The sequence below is a fragment of the Microtus ochrogaster genome, assembly GCF_000317375.1.
Source record: "Microtus ochrogaster isolate Prairie Vole_2 chromosome 14 unlocalized genomic scaffold, MicOch1.0 chr14_random_2, whole genome shotgun sequence".
In the NCBI taxonomy this organism is placed as follows: domain Eukaryota; kingdom Metazoa; phylum Chordata; class Mammalia; order Rodentia; family Cricetidae; genus Microtus; species Microtus ochrogaster.
In genome coordinates this window covers 8,598,978-8,618,898 of record NW_004949097.1, presented here as the reverse complement: position 1 = coordinate 8,618,898, position 19,921 = coordinate 8,598,978, and the positions used below count along the sequence as shown (strand labels likewise).

The window sequence follows — 19,921 nt, the reverse complement described above, 5'->3', positions numbered from 1 at the left end:
GATTGTGGGTGAAGGGTTTGTCTGTGTTCCAGCCTTCTTTTCCATGGTAAAACCACATGAATGGGTAATGTTCTTGATGTCTGGTTAAGTTTTCTCTAGGGCCGCACTTTCCAGGAACCTTCAATGTAGGAAATAAAAGTGTTCAGCCTTAACAGGTGGAATTTAGTATTCTCTTCTTTGATTTCTGACTGGAGAAAGCTGACCAAAGTGAAATGATTTGCTGGGAACCAAACAAGAAGTCATTGTTGATTCTCCACGCCCTTTCTTGGCTTGGTATCGGTTGAAAGCATTTCAACTGGGCAGCACCTAATAGGCTGTCTCTAGCAGTTAGAGCCAATTTGAGGATTCCAGAAAAAGGTGCTTTTCATTAGATTTTTGCTGCTGTTACCGTTTCTTCCCTCACCAGGGAGAAGATCGTCTCCTAAGGCTTCCTCATGTATGTATTATTTGCTTGACCACAGTAAAGCAAAACCTTTGATTCTTTAATTCAATAGTACAGAGTAAGGTGGAATGAACAGCATGTATGTACTGATAATCACAAACTGTTTGGATACTGAGCATGAGTGAGTGTGTTTATTCACCTTCTACAGAGTTGTATTCCCCTGGGATTGAGATGTCATTGAGGACCATCAGTCAAAGGGTCTCCCCTGACCAGGGTTGCTTCTCAGTATGTATAGAGTATCAGTACTACAGGGTAGTTACTGTTTTAGAGATCGGCTTTGTAGCATGCTCACCCACCAACTTAGCAATTCTGACTGTATTCTTAAAATGCCTGAGAGAGCAGACATTTTGTCATACATCTTTCCAATAATACAAACAATGCAAAGTGGTTCAGATTGTGGGCTCTTTTGCTTGAGAACCAGAGTGGTGTGTTCCCACTCCTCATTTGGGTGCTAAAGAAGCAGAGACATGACAGTGTTGTCTGCTTAGTAAAAGTGTAACATTCGGTTTTCACGAGCACTGATGAGTGATAAGTATTTGTCTGTGACACTGTGTGATCTTTGGAACAGAAGCACTGTTTAAACAATGCTGTGCTAACAAACGCACACTGTTCATGTGACTGCCACTTACTCTGTGCACATTTCTCATTTAGCTTCAAAGTATTCAGTAGGGAACTGTTACATGATTCAGCGTTGGGTTACATAGGTTTTGTTGAATCAATGAAACAGATATTGCTTTGCCTCTTTTCCTCTATAGACATGTTTAAAATGCATCTGAAAGGATATAATGTTTTCCACAGTAAATGTTGGTACAGTCAAGGCCCTTGTTTGTAAAACTTCTCTGACAGAGCAAAAGCATTTTGAAAGGAATCTTCAAGGCAGTGATAAAAACTATCCGGATCATTACTTAGTGTTCATGGGAAGAGCCATCCAGTGATCTTCTGGATGTTAACACAGGCTTCTTTTGGCTAGAAAAAGAAGAGTAGATATTGAGAATGGTTATGTTTTAAGCCACTAAGGAAAAGTGAATACGGCTTTCACATGGGAGAAAAGTAAGTCCTCTTAGGAGTGGGTGGGGAGATCACCCCGGACTCAGGGGTGCACAGGGAGGTCACCCCGGACTCAGGGGTGCACAGGGAGGAAGACAAGAAAGAAGACTGATGAAAGATTGTACTGTGGATGAGGAAAAGAGAGGCAGGTGAGGAGAACCGAGAGGTGGATGTTCATCTATATTTGGTGTAGATTTAAATCATGGGAGTTTCCTCTCTACTAGAAATCGATCCCTCCTGCCATTCTTTCCACCATCACTATCAGCTCCTCTCAGGAAGTTAAGTGGTCTTGAAGTTTCGAGTCTGGGGTTTCATTCCTATGTCTGTTCATAACTGCCTAGACAGTCCCTATAACTTTCATCCATATCCTATGAATTTTCTTTCCTATTTCCCTAATAAGTATGTTGGGTCTCAGCATATATGGTTCCATTCTATCCCAGTGCACCTTAATTTATTTATATTTATTTACTGAAAATTTATCTTTTCCAGGAGAAGCATAGGTTCCTAGGAATCTAGGTGTTGACTGAGGTGTCTAATAGAACTTCACTTCTCTATACACAGAAAGCTTTTCTTACTCTTTGTTCCACCTTGGTGCTTCGTGCTGTAACTGGCATATATTAGGTGTTCGGTAGTATTCATTTTACTGCAGGGCTGTATATACAACTATGGTCATACATAATTACCCTGTTGTGACTGATATTTGGAACTTTGGCAAACATTTTAAATTTAAATGTTTATAAACTTAGAGCTATTCTGGATTACTTGTTAAATGGATGTTGTTTAGAGGGTTTTCATAAATTAGAGCTGTGGATACAGCTAAGAAATCATATAGGTATGGTTAAATAGGTTTTCTCGAATAAATGTGAAATTAAAATATTTTGGTGGTGATGAAAACTACGTTTAAGACACAGACTAAGTAGATTGACAAGACTAGTACTTTTGAATGGAAAATAAGTCATTTTTCTTCATTGAATATAAATACTAATATCTACATATAACTTATACAGGGAGGGACATTTTTGTCCATACATAACATATAGTATAGGTCATACATAACCATGTATAGTTCTTTGTTTACGAGTCTGTTCTTTTTCTAAACCCTCTATTTTTAAACCTGGAAGTGTTGGATTTGTCCCCAATTGTAGACTTATTTGTTGTTTTTACTTTCTTGACTGAAATTCTGTATCTCCCCAGGTTTCTGTGAATCAACAGTGGCCTAGAAAGCTGTTTCTCTTTTTGAGACACCAGGGAAATCTGGGAGTGCAAAGACCTCAAGAAGGAAGCCTGGACAAACAGCTTTAGTTGGCTCAGTGAGGCGGAGGTTGTGAACAAACACAGCGGATGTCTTCATGTTCTTAAAGGCAGCATTCTTCAAGTGAGTTCAAAGGGTATCACCAGGGTCTAATTTGCTTTGCTAAAGAATCAAAAAGCTTTATTTTTAACAACACTGTCATTAGTTTAAGGGCAGAATCTAACACATTCTGAGACTATCTTTAATATCACCAAAGACTAAGTATAGTTATTTGCATTGGCTTGTTCAACAGAAATCAAACAAACCAAATCTTTTCCTAGGGCATCATTTTTAAGGTCAGTCAAAATAAAACACTTCCTAGAAAATTTTTATAACATTCAGGGTACTGGTTAAATTGTTCCTTTTCAAGTGGTGTGTGTGTGTGTGTGTGTGTGTGTGTGTGTGTGTGTATGTGTGTATGTGAGAGAGAGAGAGAAAGAGAGCGAGTGAGACAGACAGAGACAGAGCAATGTATGTGTTTGTGTATAAAGTTTGTGTGTGTGTGTGTATGTGTATGTGTGCATGTGTGTGCGTGCAGGTGCACATAAACAGGTGTGCATACCATGGAGGCCACCAGTCAATACTGAATGTCTTCCTCTAGACATCATGAAACTTTAGTCTCTTCACTGAACCTGTCCGTTGTTCACTTGGCACACGGCAGTGATCCTGCTGTCTGTGTTCTCCCATACTTGGGGTTACAGAAAGGTCCAGAGAAGTTCAGCCTTTTACTTCATTGCTATGAATTCAAACTAAGATCTTCAAGCTTAGGAATCAAACACGTTACCTGCTGAACCACCTCCACAGCTGTGCTCGACGGTTTCATATCAACTTGACACAGGCTAGGGTCATTCGGGGACAGGGAACCTCAACTAACTGAGAAAATGACTCAAGGAGCTTGACTAGCTTGTGGTGTGTTTTCTTGATCCACCAGCCTGGCAGGCAGTTCTGGGTTGTATAAAAAGGCAGGCAGTATAGGCCATGAGGAGCAAAGTAGGAAGCAATGTTCCTTTATGGCTTCTGCCTCTGCTACTGCATCCAGATTGCTATGGGGAGTTCTTGCCCTGACTTCCCTGTGTTATGAACAGTGATATAGAACTGTGAGCAGAAGGAAACACTTTCCCCTCTAATTTGCTTTTGATCCTTGTATTTTATCACAGCAATAGAAACCCAGAGTAAGAAGATACCTTATACCCCTGTGGTTTTTCTGTAGTCAGGGTCTGATCTGATGTCATGGCTCCTGATACTGATGAAGGTCTGAGCTGCCACTTGGGGCCATGTTTGTGTCTGAGGGCCACTCTGCTGTGGTGTCCTTGCTGATCAGAATTGCCTGCACTGCTATCTTGGGTTCTGGTGACAACTGAGTCTGGGAAGCTTCCGGGGACCATGTCTGGGCCCCAGGTCCTACCATAGTTGGGGTCTGTGATGTGTGTGGCTCAGGGTACCACCAAAGATCATATGATTGTCTGGAGTCTGGATAGTCAATCGAGAACATGTTGTGTATGAGAACCTTGCTGCTGCTGGTGTCATATTGATCTGGGTGGTCTATGCTGCTACTGGGGCCCTGGTGATGTCCAGGCCTGAGCAGCTGTTAAGGGCATGTCTAGGTCCATGTTCTTGTTGCAGCTGGTTTCTGTGATGATGCTCATGGCCTGTCTTACCATAGGGACTTTTAGGAATCATCCATGTTGAAATCCAAGTGTCCTGCTGAGTCAGCCTGTCCTTTACTGGCCCTGGGATACCTTGCCATTCTCCTAGCTGGACATTGCAGCAGGAGAGCTTGTCCCATCCCCCCATGAGAAAGCTGCCTCTCCGATTCCACTCCCACACTTGGGAGAGAAGCCCCCACCTCACCATAGGCATAGGAGAGCTGGCTCCACACCTCATGTGAGGTGATTGGTCCCAGTGACCTGGACCAACCAGCTCAGCTACCACCCAGTCCCACATCCTGGGCCTTGAGTTGGTCTATCCTGAAATCTACCCATCTATGACATGGTGAAGTGTGTGAAGGGACTGATCTTGCAGAAAAATAATTGCAGCTTCCGCATGTCTTGGGGTATCAGCAGGATATCTGAGAGAAGATTTAGTGAGGGTCCAGTGATAGTGGTGTGCCAGCGGCCTTGAGCCAGACCAATATCTCATTAAAACGTAATGATCACTGTTCTGAGTGGCAGTGAAGCCACCCTCAGCCCACCCTTCATCTCTTTCATCTCTTCAGATGGTGGCTAAGAGAGGTCAGAGCTGGCAGGCTGACCAGCCATACAAATACCCAGGCCCAGAACCACCCCAACATCCACCCCATATGTTATCTGTTCAGGAATGGGAGGTGTCATTCTTTTGGATTTAGGGTTGCAGGATCTCCAGGACACAGGACAGCAACGGGATGTCCGGGAAGAGTCCCGATGAGGACCTAAGTGTCACTGATATGTCAGAGACCAAGGGCCTCAAACCAGATCAATGATTTTTTTTTGATAAATGCCTGCATGTAAAAATATATGGATAAAAGCATGACGTAAAAGTGTGTGACTCACTGTGTCACACTGTAGCTTCCATGATGAGATTTCTCCCTTCTTTCTTTTTTCTCCTCTTTTCCTATTATATTTCATTCTTTGGTGGGGAGGGATATGGATGGAACCAGTAGGCATGATATAAAAAACACAAAGAATAAATATAAGAGACAAAACCAAAAAAATGAACATTTTGTGGGTGAGGTTTATTGGACAAAAGAGTATACTGCACAATACACCACCGCTCCTTATGCTACTAGCGTGAATGAAGAGGTATTGGAAGGATTGAGGAGCAATTTTTTTAAATTAGTTTTTTGGGGGCATGGTTCAGGTTTGAGGGGCAGATATGGAGTGACTGGGTGATAAGTCACATTGGGATACATGTTGTAAAATTCCCAAAGAATCAGTAAAGAATTAACTTTAAAAAATATTTTCTAAAAAGATTAATAAAAGAGTTTTTATTAATGATTTGTTGTGAAGTAAATACTTTATTAAACAACTATCTGTTTGTTCTCTTGCAAAGCCAGCAATAAGGCATTTAAAGCATAGGCATCTGACAACCATCAGAAGAACACCATGGCAGAACCTGAGAAAAGAGTTGTAACTCATGGGGTGAGATGCTTTTCCAAGATCAAGGTATGGATTGTATTCATGTGTGTATGAATGAGAGACTTTGAAAAAGAGCTTTAATAGTCCTTGTGACATTGCTACATTGCTCAGTTTTCCAACAGAAAAGCCATTTTACCTAATTTGTTATTTTCTAGCCTTAAAGAAGTTGGTTTTATAATTAGGGATGTCTGACCAGGATAATTTATCCAGGAAACTTCATAAGAATGATTTAGGGCGATGGTTCTCTATTTGTGTGTCACTGTGACTTTAAGGGTCCTCTTTCACGAGAGTCTCATATCAGATATTCTGCCTATCAGATATCTACCTTATGATTCATCACAGTAGGAAGATTACAGTTATGAAATAGCAATTAAAAATAATTTTATGGTTGGGGATCAACCAGAACATGATGTACTGTGTTAAAGTGCACAGCAATAGGAAGGTTGAGAAACACTGATTTAGAACGCCTTAATGGAGCCTAGGCAGTTTGGATGCTCACCTTACTAGACCTGGATGGAGGTGGGCGGTCCTTGGACTTCCCACAGGTCAGGGAACCCTGATTGCTTTTCGGGCTGATGAGGGAGGGGGTCCTGATCGGGGGGGGAGGGAATGGGAGGCAGTGGCGGGGAGGAGGCAGAAATCTTTAATAAATAAATAAATAAACAAATAAATAAAAAAATGGAGCATGGGGTTTAAAAATATTTTAGGTGTGAATGGAATTATATTGTGCCGGAATTTAGTCTGAGGTCAGAGGTCAATTCAGTGGGAGCCCTCAGGAGTTTCCAACAGAAGGTCAGGGGTCACAGCTAAGAAACAGGTCTCCAGCAGAGGTTCTGTGTTTATTAATAAGCAAAGATGAGCTCATAATCTAGTCAGATGAATATAGTCTATGAGTTTTGACAATATTACAATCATTTTGTAAGAGCTAATATCCATTCAGTTTACTATTTGGGTGGTTTTCAGCAGTTTTGAGATAGTTGTCCTTCTCACACTTCCAAAGGCATCTTTGTGTGATCACCAAATATGAATGTGCATTAACCCAGGGACTCTGAGCACTGCCCTAGTCTCTGCAGAGCCCCTCTCAGGCTCCTCTCTAAGCTGCTGCCTCCTAAATCATCCTGTCACAAGCTCATATACCTTATTCACATGTAGTGGACTCCATACATTAGTGTAAAAGAGAGGAGACCTCAGACTCAGCCGTAGAAAGTGTTTTTACCTGCAGGGATGCATGAATTATTGAAACCCAGCCTCCTCAAGTTATCCTCCAATTCTCATATTCTGAGGAGCCCAAGACCCTTGGTCCTAACCTTTGCCAGATGCTTACTAGATGTGTCACTTTGGACAATTTGTGCAACGTGTTTGTGACAGACTCAAAGACCTGTATTTTGAGATCTGTTTTTTGTTTACAGCCATCTTAAGTTCACAAGTAAGATACCACCTTTGCAGGGCAAGTTCCGGACTTTAGGAAATTAGCTTAGAGAGACCTGCAGGCCCAGGCTTTAGAAACAATTAGCATTTCCTTTATTAGTCAACAATCACAGACCCTCAGTATTTTCTTATCAGCTAGGGACGTCTCAGGACCTGAATTCCAGCAGACCTGACACCTTCCCCTACTCCTTGCCCATTTGGTATATACAGCTTCTGAGAATTAATAAAACATGTCTTGATCAGAAATCCTGTCTTGCTGTCATTTCTTGTGTCTCTTGTCCCCTCCATTCCTCTTCCTCCTCTAGATTTATCAGGGACCCCCGTTCAAATCCCACTGGCTGGGATATGTTTCTACTTCAGCTTAGTCCATCTACGCTTTAAGTCCTATGTTTTAAGATAAAAAAAAAAGAGCATTCTGAGACCTGTATGTGTGTGTATATCCCTCTCTGTGTGCATCTATGTCTCTCTATGTGTGTGAGTGCTCATCCTTCAGTGCCATCCTATATGAGTGGCATGAGAAATTAGACCCAGATGCTCAACACACCAGGCAATTCCTCTGTCCCTGATCCCTACCACGTTCTCCAATTTAACATATTTCAATTACTTTAAATTTATGTTTTATTTTATGTATATGGATATTTTTCCCCCATATAAGTTGGTGTCCCACTTGTGTGTCTGGTGTCCTTGGAGGCCAGAAGAAGGTGTTGGATCTCCTGGAACTGGAGTTGTAGGTGGTTTTGAAACACAGTGTAGGTGCTAGGAATGGAACACAGGTCCGTAGCAAGAGCAGAAAGTGATCTCAACGGCTGAGCCTCATCTCCAGCATAGTTTAGGAAAATGATGACTATTGTGATTATTAGTTACCAATATAATTAGCAATTGTAGAGAAATATCATCAGATACCATATATTCTCTACTTCTCAAAGTTCATCTTTGGTTACTGACTTTGTTAAGGTTTCTATTGCTGTGAGGACATACCATGACCACTGCAACTCATAAAGCAAAACACCTAGCTGAGGCTGGCTTACAGGTTCAGAGGTTTATCCCATTATCATCATGGTGGGAAGCATTGGTGCCCAATGAAGATATGATTCTAGAGAAGGATCCAAGAGTTCTACATTCAGATTTGCATGCAACAGGAAGAGAGTGACACTGGGCCCAGCTAGAGCTTCTGAAACTTCAAAGCTCACCCTCATTAACACACTTTCTCCAACAAGACCATAGCTACCAATAGTGCCACTACTTGGTGGCCAGGCATTTAAACCCATGAGCTTATGGGGCCATTCCTGATCAAGCCATCACAGTTAGTTTGGAGTTTAACAACAGTAGACACTGGTGTGCAGTTTAAATGTTAAAACCATGAATTTACAAGTCAAAATTTAGAGGTGACTGTTGAAAAAGAATTAGAGTTCTCTGACCTTAACTGTCTATAATGTTAGGGTGGTCAAATGATCTACAGTGCCAGATTGAAGCTCATGCTTCTTAAGTTTAGAAAACAATCATTAAGGAAAGTGTCCTTTGACAGGGAATATGATGGCCTTAATGACCTTCAGTCATGCATACACTAATGACCTTACCAGGTACCAATGATTAGTTCTTACCCAGTGTCTACATAGGTGACTCTGGTTAAGGTACATGGAGCAAAAAAAAAAAAAATGAAACCAAAACTCATAAATCTTGCAATGGGACTGCAAAGAATAAGGGTGTTGATGAAGAAGAGAGGGGGAGAATTGCCTCTCACTTTTTCTTAAATGTTTTCTCCCTAGATGTTCCTGTTGGCATTGACATGGGCATTTGTATCCAAATCGCTATCAGGAACTTACATGAATTCCATGCTCACACAAATAGAGAGACAGTTCGATATCCCCACATCTATAGTTGGATTTATCAATGGGAGCTTTGAGATTGGTGAGTTATTTTTACATTTACTTATTACTCTATATTGACATTCTCCCTTTATTTCCTACATTAGCTATTTGATATGACTGAGCTACATGCTTCCTGGTGTGACTGAATAGCCTGATCACTTGTGAAGATGAGGATGCTTCCCTGTGCTTGAGTTGTGTCAGACACACTTAGTAAGAAGAATGAATGAGTTTTAGTCCCTATTTTGGGTGATGAACTGGAATGTGAAAGTACAAAGAGAGAAGGAGGGAAAGATGCCTTCTATAAGCAAAGTTCCCTGGAAGTCTTGGTGCCTCTCATCTCTAGTTCAATCATAATTTTTACTTTATTCAATATGACATTGAAAACAACAAAGAAAACTGGGATGGTGAAGTAGTTAACCCACAGATGTCTGTCTCCCAGGATCAAACTCCTTAGTGCTTGCTCTACCATCCGTATCCTAGGCCTCACAGTGCAGTCAGGATGATTGCCTTACACAGACATCACACAGATTCTAGTATAATGTCTTAGATGTAGCAAGTGCTGTCCATTGGTGATCCAAGGTCTATGGGACGCACTGCACTTGGGAAGCCAGTCTCTTGAAAGTGTAAAGGTTTTCCACATGGAGAAATGGACAGGTAAATGTGAAAGAGAGATTTGTGCAGAAGGTGAAGCATCACATAGTTTGTGCTGGGATGAAGTCAGCCTAGTGTTGTAGGAAGGAGGAAGAATGCTTTTCCTTTCAAACACTAGAGAGTTCAGACAAGATCCAGTGCACTCAGGGAAGTACAGCCATAGACCAGAAAGATGCACAGAGAGTTCAAATACTGGGTATCTTGGGACATTACCTTCTGCAAGATGGCCTCACTGAAAGGGACTTTGGAAACAGAGAGGCTGTCATAAGGGTAACAAGGATATAAAGATAGGACCCACTCCCATTCAAAACCAAGCAACATCTCGCCTACATAGATAGCTGATTAGAGAGAAATAGAATTGGAAGTAAATAAAGTCTTCAAATATCTTTCAAATATTTAAGATCACTTAGAGATCTGCCAAGTCATCAAAGAAGTGTGTTTGAGTTTTCTCGTCTTTCCTTGATAGTGTGAGCCAAACAAAAAATAAGTAGTTTGTAGAGAACTCACTTATGTATTTGCTTCTTTTCAATCCCCCTTTTTCTGTGAATAATGCCAAATGCTGTAGGAAGTCTTACAGCTAGTGGTTACCTGCCCACTGGGGCATGGCCTCTTATACTATATATGTGTCTGGCCTCTTTTCCGGCTTCTCTATTCCCTGTTGTGGATTTCGGCTTCTGATATCCGAACAAGCAGAGGATTCTGATTTGTGAGTTTACCCCTAAATAAATAACCATCTATTTCTCAATTCTGAGCTAGTGTGGGATTTCTTTTAAGTGTCCTTCTTCAGGCGAAGATTTAGCCCAGGGCCTCCCACACATCAGGCAAACTTTCTCATTCTATTCTCAGCCTTTATTTACTTTTTATTTTATTTTTTGAAGAAATTCTTGGTAACTTGGCCCGACTGGTCTTGAACTCACTCTGTAGCCCAGGTGACTTTGATCTTGTAGTCTTCCTCTCTTAGCCATCCACCAACCCGTGACTGTGGATGGCAGATGCCACCAGTCACACCTGTTCTTTCATATCTTAAACATTATTCTCTCTGTCAGAATGGGGCTTCACACTGAGTTTCTTTAAACCTAAACTTTTTCCTAAACCAAGGAGTTGAATTTTGGGTTTGACTTTTCGATTTCAGCAATCTAGTCCTAAGATCCAGTTGGACGGTTAGGACTCTGACCTTTTCTCTGTTTAATAGGGTCTAAGTAAAGATGTGACAATAGAAGCAGACATCCAACTTGGTCATGTTGAGCAATAAAAGGATTTTTGAATAGTAAGTTAAAAAACATGAATCCATTTGACTCTGCAAAGAGCAGTCATGAGAGCAGAAGTCAGAGGTGATGTGCAGGTTGACAGCTGATTTTGTGTCCATTCCCAAGGGCTAGAAAATCCCGAACAGAGCCCCGAATATTCTCCACAATGGAGGAGAACCTTCCCTCAGATCATGATATGTATATCTATATCTAGATATATATTAAAACTATACACAAATTATATATATATATTTATATATATTAAAACAACACACAAACCTCCTAAGCACGCATTCCTGTATTCTTTTTTATTTTTTCCTTTTTATTTTTTAAAAGAAAACAGACTATCTTTTTTCATTATGCATACCAATCCAAGTTCACATTCCCTCCTCTCCTCCCAATCTCTCCACATACACGCCCCCCACCATCTACTTCTCAGAGAGGGTAAGGCACATTGCTTTGGGGAATATCCAAGGCCTTCCCTATTATATCTAGGCTGAGCAAGGTATCCATCCAGAGAGAATAGTTTCCCAAAAATCCAGTACAAATAGTAGGAATAAATACTGGTGCCACTGCCAGTGGCCTCTCAGTCTGCCTCAGCCATGCAACTGTCAGCCACATTCAGAGGGATTAGTTTGGTCCTATGCTTGTTCTTCCCAGCTCTGGCTGTGCTCCCATTAGCTCAGGTAGACTGTTCCAGTAAGTGTCCCCATCATGGTCTTGACCTCTTTGCTCATTATCTCATTCCTCCCACTCTTCAACTGGACTTTGGGAACTCAGTCAAGTGCTCTGATACAGGTCTCTGGCTTTGTTTCCATTGGTTGCTGGATGAAGGTTCTATGGTGACATTTAACATGTTCATCAGTCTGACTACAGAGCAAGGCCAGTTGGGGCACCCTCTCCTCTATTGCTTAGGGTCTTAGCTGGGGTCATTCTTGTGGATTCCTGGAAATTTCTCTAGAGCCAGGTTTCTTGCTAGCCCCATAATGGCTCCCTCAATCACAATATCTCTTTCTTTGCTCTCATCTCTGTCCTTACTCCATCTCAACTATCCCATTCCCTCAAGTCCTCCCCTTCTTTCCTTCTCTTTCTCTCCTACCCTCTCTTCTCTCCCTACCCTATGATCCCAGTTTTGTTAGGCAATCTTGTCTGTTTTGACTTTCCAGGTGGATCTATATATGTCTTTCTTAGGGTTCACCTTGTTACTTAGCTTCTCTAGGATCACGAATGATAGGGTCAATATCCTTTGTTAATAGCTAGTGTCTACTTATGAGTGAGTACATATCATATTCATCTTTTTAGGTCTGGGATACCTCACTCAGTATGGTGTTTTCTAGTTCTATTCACTTGCATGGAAATTTAAAGATGTCATTGATTTTACCACTGAGTAGGACTCTAATGTGTAAATGTGCCGCATTTTCTTTATTCATTCTTTGGCTGAGGGGCATCAAGGTTGTTTCCAGGTTCCTGCTATTACAAATATGCTACTATGAACATAGTTGAACAAATGTCTTTGTAGTATGATTGAGCATCTCTTGGGTTTATGCTCAAGAGTGGTATTGTTGGATCTTGAGGTAGGTTGATTTTTAATTTTCTGAGAAACCACTATACTGATTTCCAGAGTGATTGTAGAAGTTTGCGTTCCTATCAGCAATGGATGAGTGTTCCCTGCCATGGACTGACTTTCTTGGAGATAGAAGACCAAGGGAGAACAGGGGTGAATCCTTAGGAGAACCCAGGATTTGGTGAATGACAGACAGACACAACTCTAATGAGATTTAAATCTGCTGCAATTTTACTAAAATTCAAGCTTCGCTTTTATGAGATTACAGAAGAAAGTTGTCAGACATAAAAGCTTACGTAAAGAAAATGATTACAGGCAACTGATTATTCTCAGCAAGTCTTGTGGTCAGAGCCAAGTGGGCAGAGCTTTTCTTTGAAATTCATCTCACACCACTAACCAACTGCACTTTCTCATGGCCCTAAATCATATCTGCCCTCAAGGTAACCAAGGTAACCCAAACACCATTCTTCAGGATGCCACCCCCAGGGTTTGCTCCAATATTGAATGGCTGGCTCCATGTTATCAAGAATAGCCTGCCTTTTTTTCCTATCTAAAATGCACCAGGGGTTTCTCATTCTGGCTAGTCTCTCCATAAATGGTAACTCATGCCATTCCATATGTTTTCCTTCATGGTTTACCCATCTTTTACCAAATCTCCTATCATGAGCCCTTTCTGTTCTAGGGTATCCATAAATTCCCCCAGAGAGCCAGCCAGAGTCTTACTCATAACATTAATGGCCTGAATCAAGGGAGGGAACTGATGCATCAGTTCCTCCATATTCAAGAAGCCGTTGGGAATGTTTCCTGGTTCCTTAAACAGATTAAGTTTTTGTCAAGAGAAAAGTAGAAGAGAAGAAAAAGATAGCAGAGCCAACGCAAGAAACCATCTCCAGGAACAAAGTGAACTAGGTTGTTGAGGCTGATCAGGCACCACAACTCTAGCAGATTGCCAGGGAGCCGCCGGGGTCAAGATGGCCACCACCTGAGAGGCATTTTGTCACACAGGCGAGACAGCCGTGGCAGTTCCCCTTACTGCACATCCTTTCCAGCATAAGCTATCATTGGTGTTTCTGATCTTAGTCATTCTGACAGGTATAAGATGGTATCTTAGAGTTGTTTTGATTTGCATTTCCCTGATGGCTAAGGATGTTGAACATTTCATTGTGTCCTTCAGCCATTTGAGAGTCTTCTGTTGCAAATTCCCTGTTTAGTTCTGTACCCCATTTTTAATAGGGTTATTTTGAAGTTTGATGTCTAATTTCTTGATTTCATTATATATTTTGGAGATCAGTCCTTTGTCTGATGTGGGTTTGGTGAAGATCTCCCTGTCAGTGGGTTGCCTTTTTGTCTTAGTAACAGTGTCCTTTGATTTACAGAAGCTTCTCAGTCTCAAGAGGTCCCATTTATTCAATGTTGCCCTTAATGTCTGTGCTGCTGGGGATGTACATAGGAAGTGGTCTCCTGTGCCTATGTGTTGTAGAGTACTTCCCACTTTCTCTTCTATCAGGTTCAGTGTGTTCAGACTGATATTGAGGTCTTTAATCCATTTGGACTTGAGTTTTGTGCATGGAGGTAGATATGGATCTATTTTCATTCTTCTACATGTTGACATCCAGTTATGCCAGCCCCATTTGTTGAAGATGCTTTCTTTCTTTCCATTGTATAATTTTATCTTTTTGTCAAAAATCAGGTGATCATAGGTGTGTGGTTTAATACCTGGGTCTTCAATTCGATTTCATTGGTCAACCTTTTATATGCCAATACTAAGCTCTTTTCATTACCGTAGTTCTGCAATAGAGCTTGATGTCAGAGATGGTGATGCCTCTAGAAGTTCCTTTATTGTACAGGATTGTTTTCACCCTCCTGAGTTTTTTTGTTTTTCCATATGAAGTATATGAGTATTGTTCTTTCAAAGTTTATGAAGAATTGTGTTGGGATTTTGATGGGGATTGCATTGGATCTATAAATTGCTTTTGGTAGGACTGATATTTTTATTATGTTGATCCTACCTATCTAAGAGCATGGTGAGTGTTACCCCAAGATATTTTATGTTATTTGTGTCTATTGTGAAGGGTGATGTTTCCCAGATTCTTTATCATTTGTATATAGGAAGGCTACTGATTTTTTTTTTTGAGTTGATCTTGTATCCTGCCACATCACTGAAGGTATTTGTCAGCTGTAGGAGTTCCCTGGTAGAGTCACTTGTATATACTATCATATTATCTACAAATAGTGAAAGTTTCACTTCTTCCTTTCCAATTTGAATCCTCTTGATTTTCTTTGGTTGTCTTATTGCTATAGCCAGAACTTCAAGAACTATGTTGAATAGATATAAAGAGTGGACAGCCTTGTCTTGTTCCTGATTTTAGTGGAAAAGCTTTGAGTTTCTCTCCATTTAATTTGCTGTTGGCTGTCGGCTTGTTGTATATTGCTTTTTATTATGGTTAGATATGTTCCTTGTACCCTTGATATCTCCAAGACCTTTATGATGAAGAGGTGTTGGATTTTGTTGAAAATTTTTCAGCATCTATAAATATGATCATATGTTTTTTTTTCTTTCAGTTCATTTACATGGTGGATTATAGTGACAGATTTTTGTATGTTGTACCAGCCCTGCATCTCTGGGATGAAGTCTACTTATCATAGTGGATGATTTTTTTGATGTGTTCTTTTATTTGGTTTGCTAGTATTTTATTATTTTTGCATCTATGTTCATGAGTGAGATTGGTCTGTTAATTCTCTTAGTTGAGTCTTTGTTTCAGTATCCGAGTAACTGCAGCCTCTTAAAAAGAGTTTGGCAAGGTCTTTGTCTCATTGATTCTTTGTATTGTTTTCTTTGTTTCCATCTTATTGATTTCAGCCCTCATTTTGATTATTTCCTATCTTCTACTCCTCCTGGGTGAGTCTGGTTCTTTTTGTTCTAGAGCTTTCAGGTGTGCTGTTAAGTTACTAGTGTGAACTTCCTCCACTTTCTTTATGTGGGCACTTAGTGCTATGAACTTCCCTCTTAGCACTGCTTTCATAGTGTCCCATGGCATTGGGTAAGTTGTGCTTTGATTTTTGTTGAATTTTGGGAAGTCTTTAATTTCTTTATTTCTTCCTTGACACAGGGGTGGTTCAGTAGTTCACTGTTCAATTTTCATGATTTTGTAGGCCTTCTGCAACTAGTATTGTTGTTAAATTTTAACTTTAGACCATCCATGGTGATCTGATAAGATACAGAAGGCTACTCCACAATTTTCTTGTGTATGTGGAGGTTTGCTTTGTTATCATGTATGTGGTTAGTTTTAGAGAAGGTACCATGAGGTGCTGTGAAGAAGGTATATTCTTTTGTGTTTGGGTGGAATATTATATAGTTATATGTTAAGTACCTTTGAGTTATGACATCTGTTAGTTCACTTATTTCTCTCTTAAGTTTCTCTATGGTTGACCTGTCCATTGGTGAGAATGGAGTATTGAAGTCTCCTACTATTAGTGTGTGGGGATTGATGTGCAATTTAAGCTTTAGTAATGTTTCTTTTACATATGTGGGTGCTCTTGTATTAAGGGCATAGATGTTCTGGGCTGAGACTTCATCTTAATGGATTGTTCCTGTATGAGTATAAAGTGTTCTTCTCTATTTTTTTCCTGCTTGATTTTAATTTGAAATCTATTTTGTTAGGTATTAGGAAAGCTACACCTGCTTGTTTCTTAGGTCCATTTGATTGTAAAACTTTTTCCCAACCCTTTACTCTGAGGTAATGTCTGACTTAGAGGTTGAAGTGTGTTTCTTGTATACAGCAGAAGGCTGGATCATGTTTTTATATCCATTCTCTTAGCCTGTGTCTTTTTATAGGTGAATTGAATCCATTGATATTAAGAGATAATAATGACCAGTGATTGTTAATTCCTGTTATTTTACAGTGGTAGTGGTTGCGTGTTTCCCTTCTTTGGCTTTTGCTGGTGGGAAGTTATCTCCTGTCTATGTTTTTGTGGTTCAGTTAGTTTTTTTTTTTTTTTGGGTTGGGGTTTTCCTTCTGGTACTTTCTGTAGGTCTGGCTTGTTGATACATATTGTTTAAGTCTGATTTTGTCATGGAATATCTTGTTTGCGCCATCGATGGTGACTGAAAGCTTTGCTGGGTATAATAGTCTGGTCTTGTATCTGTGGTCTCTTAGTGTCTGTAGCACATTTGCCCAAGACCTGGTTTTCACGGTTTCCATTGAGAAGTCGGATGTAATTTTGATAGGTCAACTTTTATATGTTACTTGACCTTTTTCCTTTGCAACCCTTAATATTCTTTCTTTATTCTGTATGTTTTGTGTTTTGGTTATTATATGGTGAGGGGACTTTGTTTTTTGATCCAGTCAATTTAGTGTTCTGTCAGTTTCTTGTACCTTCATAGGGATATTCTTCTTTAGTTTGAAAAAATTTTGTTCTATGATTTTGTTGAATATATTTTCTGTGCCTTTGAGCTGGAGTCCTTCTCCTATTCCTATTATTTTTAGGTTTGGCCTTTTCATGGTGTCCATATTTCCAGACTTAAGAATTTGTTTGATTTAATGTATTCTTTGACCAATGAATTGATTTTCTCTATAATATATTCAACACCTGAGATTCTCTCTTCCATCTCTCACATTCTGTTGGTTATACTTGCCTCTGTAGTTTCTGTTCACTTATCCAGATCATCCATATCCAGAATTCCTTTGGTTTGCATTTTCTTTATTGCCTCTATTTCAGTTTTCATGTCTTAAATTGTTTGCTTCACCAGTTTGATTATTTTTTCTTGTTTTTTTGGGTTTACTTGAGGGATTTATTAATTTCTTCTAATTTTTTGTTCATCTTTTCCTTCATTTCTTTAGGGGAGTTTTTCATTTCCTCTTTAAGGGTGTCCATCATCTTTATAAAGTTTCACTTAAAATATTTTTTTTTGCTTCTTCTGGGTTAGTATGATCAAGACCTCCTGTTGTTTGACCACTGGGTTCTGGTGTTACCATGTTGCTTTTTAGTTTGTTGAATTAATTCTTGCATTGGTGCCTACCCATCTCTTCTTTCAATTTATGCTGGCAGTGTCTTTGCATCTTGGTCTAATCCTTGCAGGGGCTGTCTGAGTCATTTGGAATTGTTCTTGGTCTGCTCTGTACTGTTAATATCTATTTCTCAAGGAGACACTGAGGTCTCTCTTAGTCTGCTCTCTTGGTCTGCTCTCCTGGTTGACTTTCTTGGTCCACTCTCTGTAGTCATAGCTTGTGCTTTAGAGTTCCTCTCTTGGTCCTCTCTCTTGGTCCTCTCTGCAGGAAACTCTATTGCTGGCTGACTAGAGAAGCTGAGGTAGGTGGGGGAGAGGCCTGAGGTTCTGCCCCACTATGGAGGGCCTAGAGAGTGGTAACTGGTCACTCTTCCCTTGGTCCTGTCTGTATTGTAGCAAGCTGTGTTTCAGAGTTCCACTGAGGTTGCTGGAGGGTAGGCAAATTTGAGTGCAGGATGGGGCTTTTAGTTTGCAGAGTCTGGTGGATGGGGGTGGGAATTGGGGCAGCCTACCTTCAGGGAACTCTCCTGCTAGCTGTCCAGAAATGCTGAGGAAGTTGCCCCACTACAGAAGGTCTAGAGTGTGAGGTGTTCTGTTGGGTCACTCACCTCTTGGTTCTCTCTGCATTGTAGCCAGGTGTGTTTTAGAGTTCCACCAAGGTTGCAGGAGGATAGGCGAGTTTGGGGGCAGGATGGGGCTTGTAGCTTGTGGGGTCCAGTGGATGAGGGTGGATCCATTCCTGTGTTCTTAAGGTGATTGTTAAACCCTGAGTGCAAATGTTGGCGATGATGCTGACTAAGATTGGCTAACATATTACTGAAACAAGCATTCTCATTTTTCTCTCCTAGGAAACCTTTTGCTGATTATATTCGTGAGTTATTTTGGAACAAAACTGCACAGGCCCATCATGATCGGTATTGGATGTGTGGTTATGGGCCTAGGTTGTTTCTTAATATCACTACCTCATTTCCTGATGGACCGGTGAGTATCCCAGTCCTTGATGATTATTTTAGGTTCAACTTTCACTTACAGGAAATGAGGCTCAGAATTTTCTCTCTGGGAGGAACAATGCATCCCCAAAGTACAGAATGCTAATATGGAAATTAAAAAATGTGGTCTGCACTTTGCTGGTATGATCTGTGGATCTTGTAACCTTGGGTCCACTTAAGGTCCCATCCTGTCCATTGTCAAGTGGGAATTTGAGACACCTCTTTCATGAAACAGCTCTCCTGATATTGAGACTCATGAATCGATTCTCTGAACCGGCAAAAGCTTGCGTAAAGTTCTTCATCAGGACAATTTAGAAGCTCCAGTTACAAAGGGACAACAGTGTGCTGTAATCATGGGTCATTCGGGGATAGATCAGTGTCAAGGCTGTTTTAATTTCCATATTTACTAATGAAACTTAAAACAGAAAATTGTAAAAGTAAAGTTATGTTGAGTTATCTCTTATCCCTTTCCTGCTTGCTGGGGGTATGTTATCAGTTCTTTCTGCTGTTTGCCAGTGTATCTCATTAGATTTTAATGCCTTAATACTAAGTGATGTAAAACTAATATTTTCTATCATAAAATTATGTTATTCTTTGTTATAGAATTCAATTTTTGACTAGATTTAATACTTAGCTGACTTTTCCTATTTGATCGACTTTCTTTGTGTCTTTCATTATCTCATGGGCCTTTCAGTGACTGTTAGGGTGCACATCCCTCAACACAGGTCGGGGGCTTCAGTGTTGACCTGGCCAAGCCTCTTGCTATTGTCTGTTTCATTCCACCTGCCTCTGAACTACAAACCTCGAACCCAGCTCAGGGCCATTTCCTTGTAATTCTCCATCTCTCTTTTCCTTAGGAATTTGTTTGACTTCCTTCTGCCATCTTACTCTTTCTCCTGCTTCTCCTCTACTCTCTCTTAATTATTTCTTTCTTCTATCTTTCCTTTGGTTTTTTTTAAGATCTTTTTATCATTTGATGTGTGTCAGTATTTTACCCACATGTGTATAGAAGCACCGTGTGCATGTCTAGTGCCCACAGATAACAGAAATGTATTGAATTCCCATGGAACTGGAGTTACAGGTGGTTGTCAGCTACCACACAGGGCTGGAAATATGAACCCAGGTCCTCCTCAGGAGTAACAAGTTCTCTTAATCACTGAGCCATCTCTCTAGACCACCCATTTTCTTCTTCTTCTTCTTCTTCTTCTTCTTCTTCTTCTTCTTCTTCTTCTTCTTCTTCTTCTTCTTCTTCTTCTTCTTCTTCTTCTTCTTC

At 40.5% G+C, this 19,921-nt stretch overlaps 1 protein-coding gene across 2 annotated transcripts in view; it reads left to right on the top strand.

Annotated features, from left to right (window-relative positions):
- LOC101994812 (solute carrier organic anion transporter family member 1A5) overlaps positions 1 to 19,921 on the top strand; it is a 95,127-nt gene that overhangs the window by 32,433 nt on the left and 42,773 nt on the right. Inside the window, exons 2-5 of one of the 2 annotated variants that reach the window (XM_013352811.2) lie at positions 2,684 to 2,864; positions 5,812 to 5,920; positions 9,088 to 9,229; positions 18,508 to 18,640. In XM_013352811.2, coding sequence (XP_013208265.1) covers positions 5,861 to 5,920; positions 9,088 to 9,229; positions 18,508 to 18,640 — 335 coding nt within the window. In that variant the 5' untranslated portion in view covers positions 2,684 to 2,864; positions 5,812 to 5,860. Of the gene's footprint in view, positions 1 to 2,683; positions 2,865 to 5,807; positions 5,921 to 9,087; positions 9,230 to 18,507; positions 18,641 to 19,921 lie in introns of both variants that reach the window. The other variant, XM_005364565.2, reaches the window with a different exon arrangement.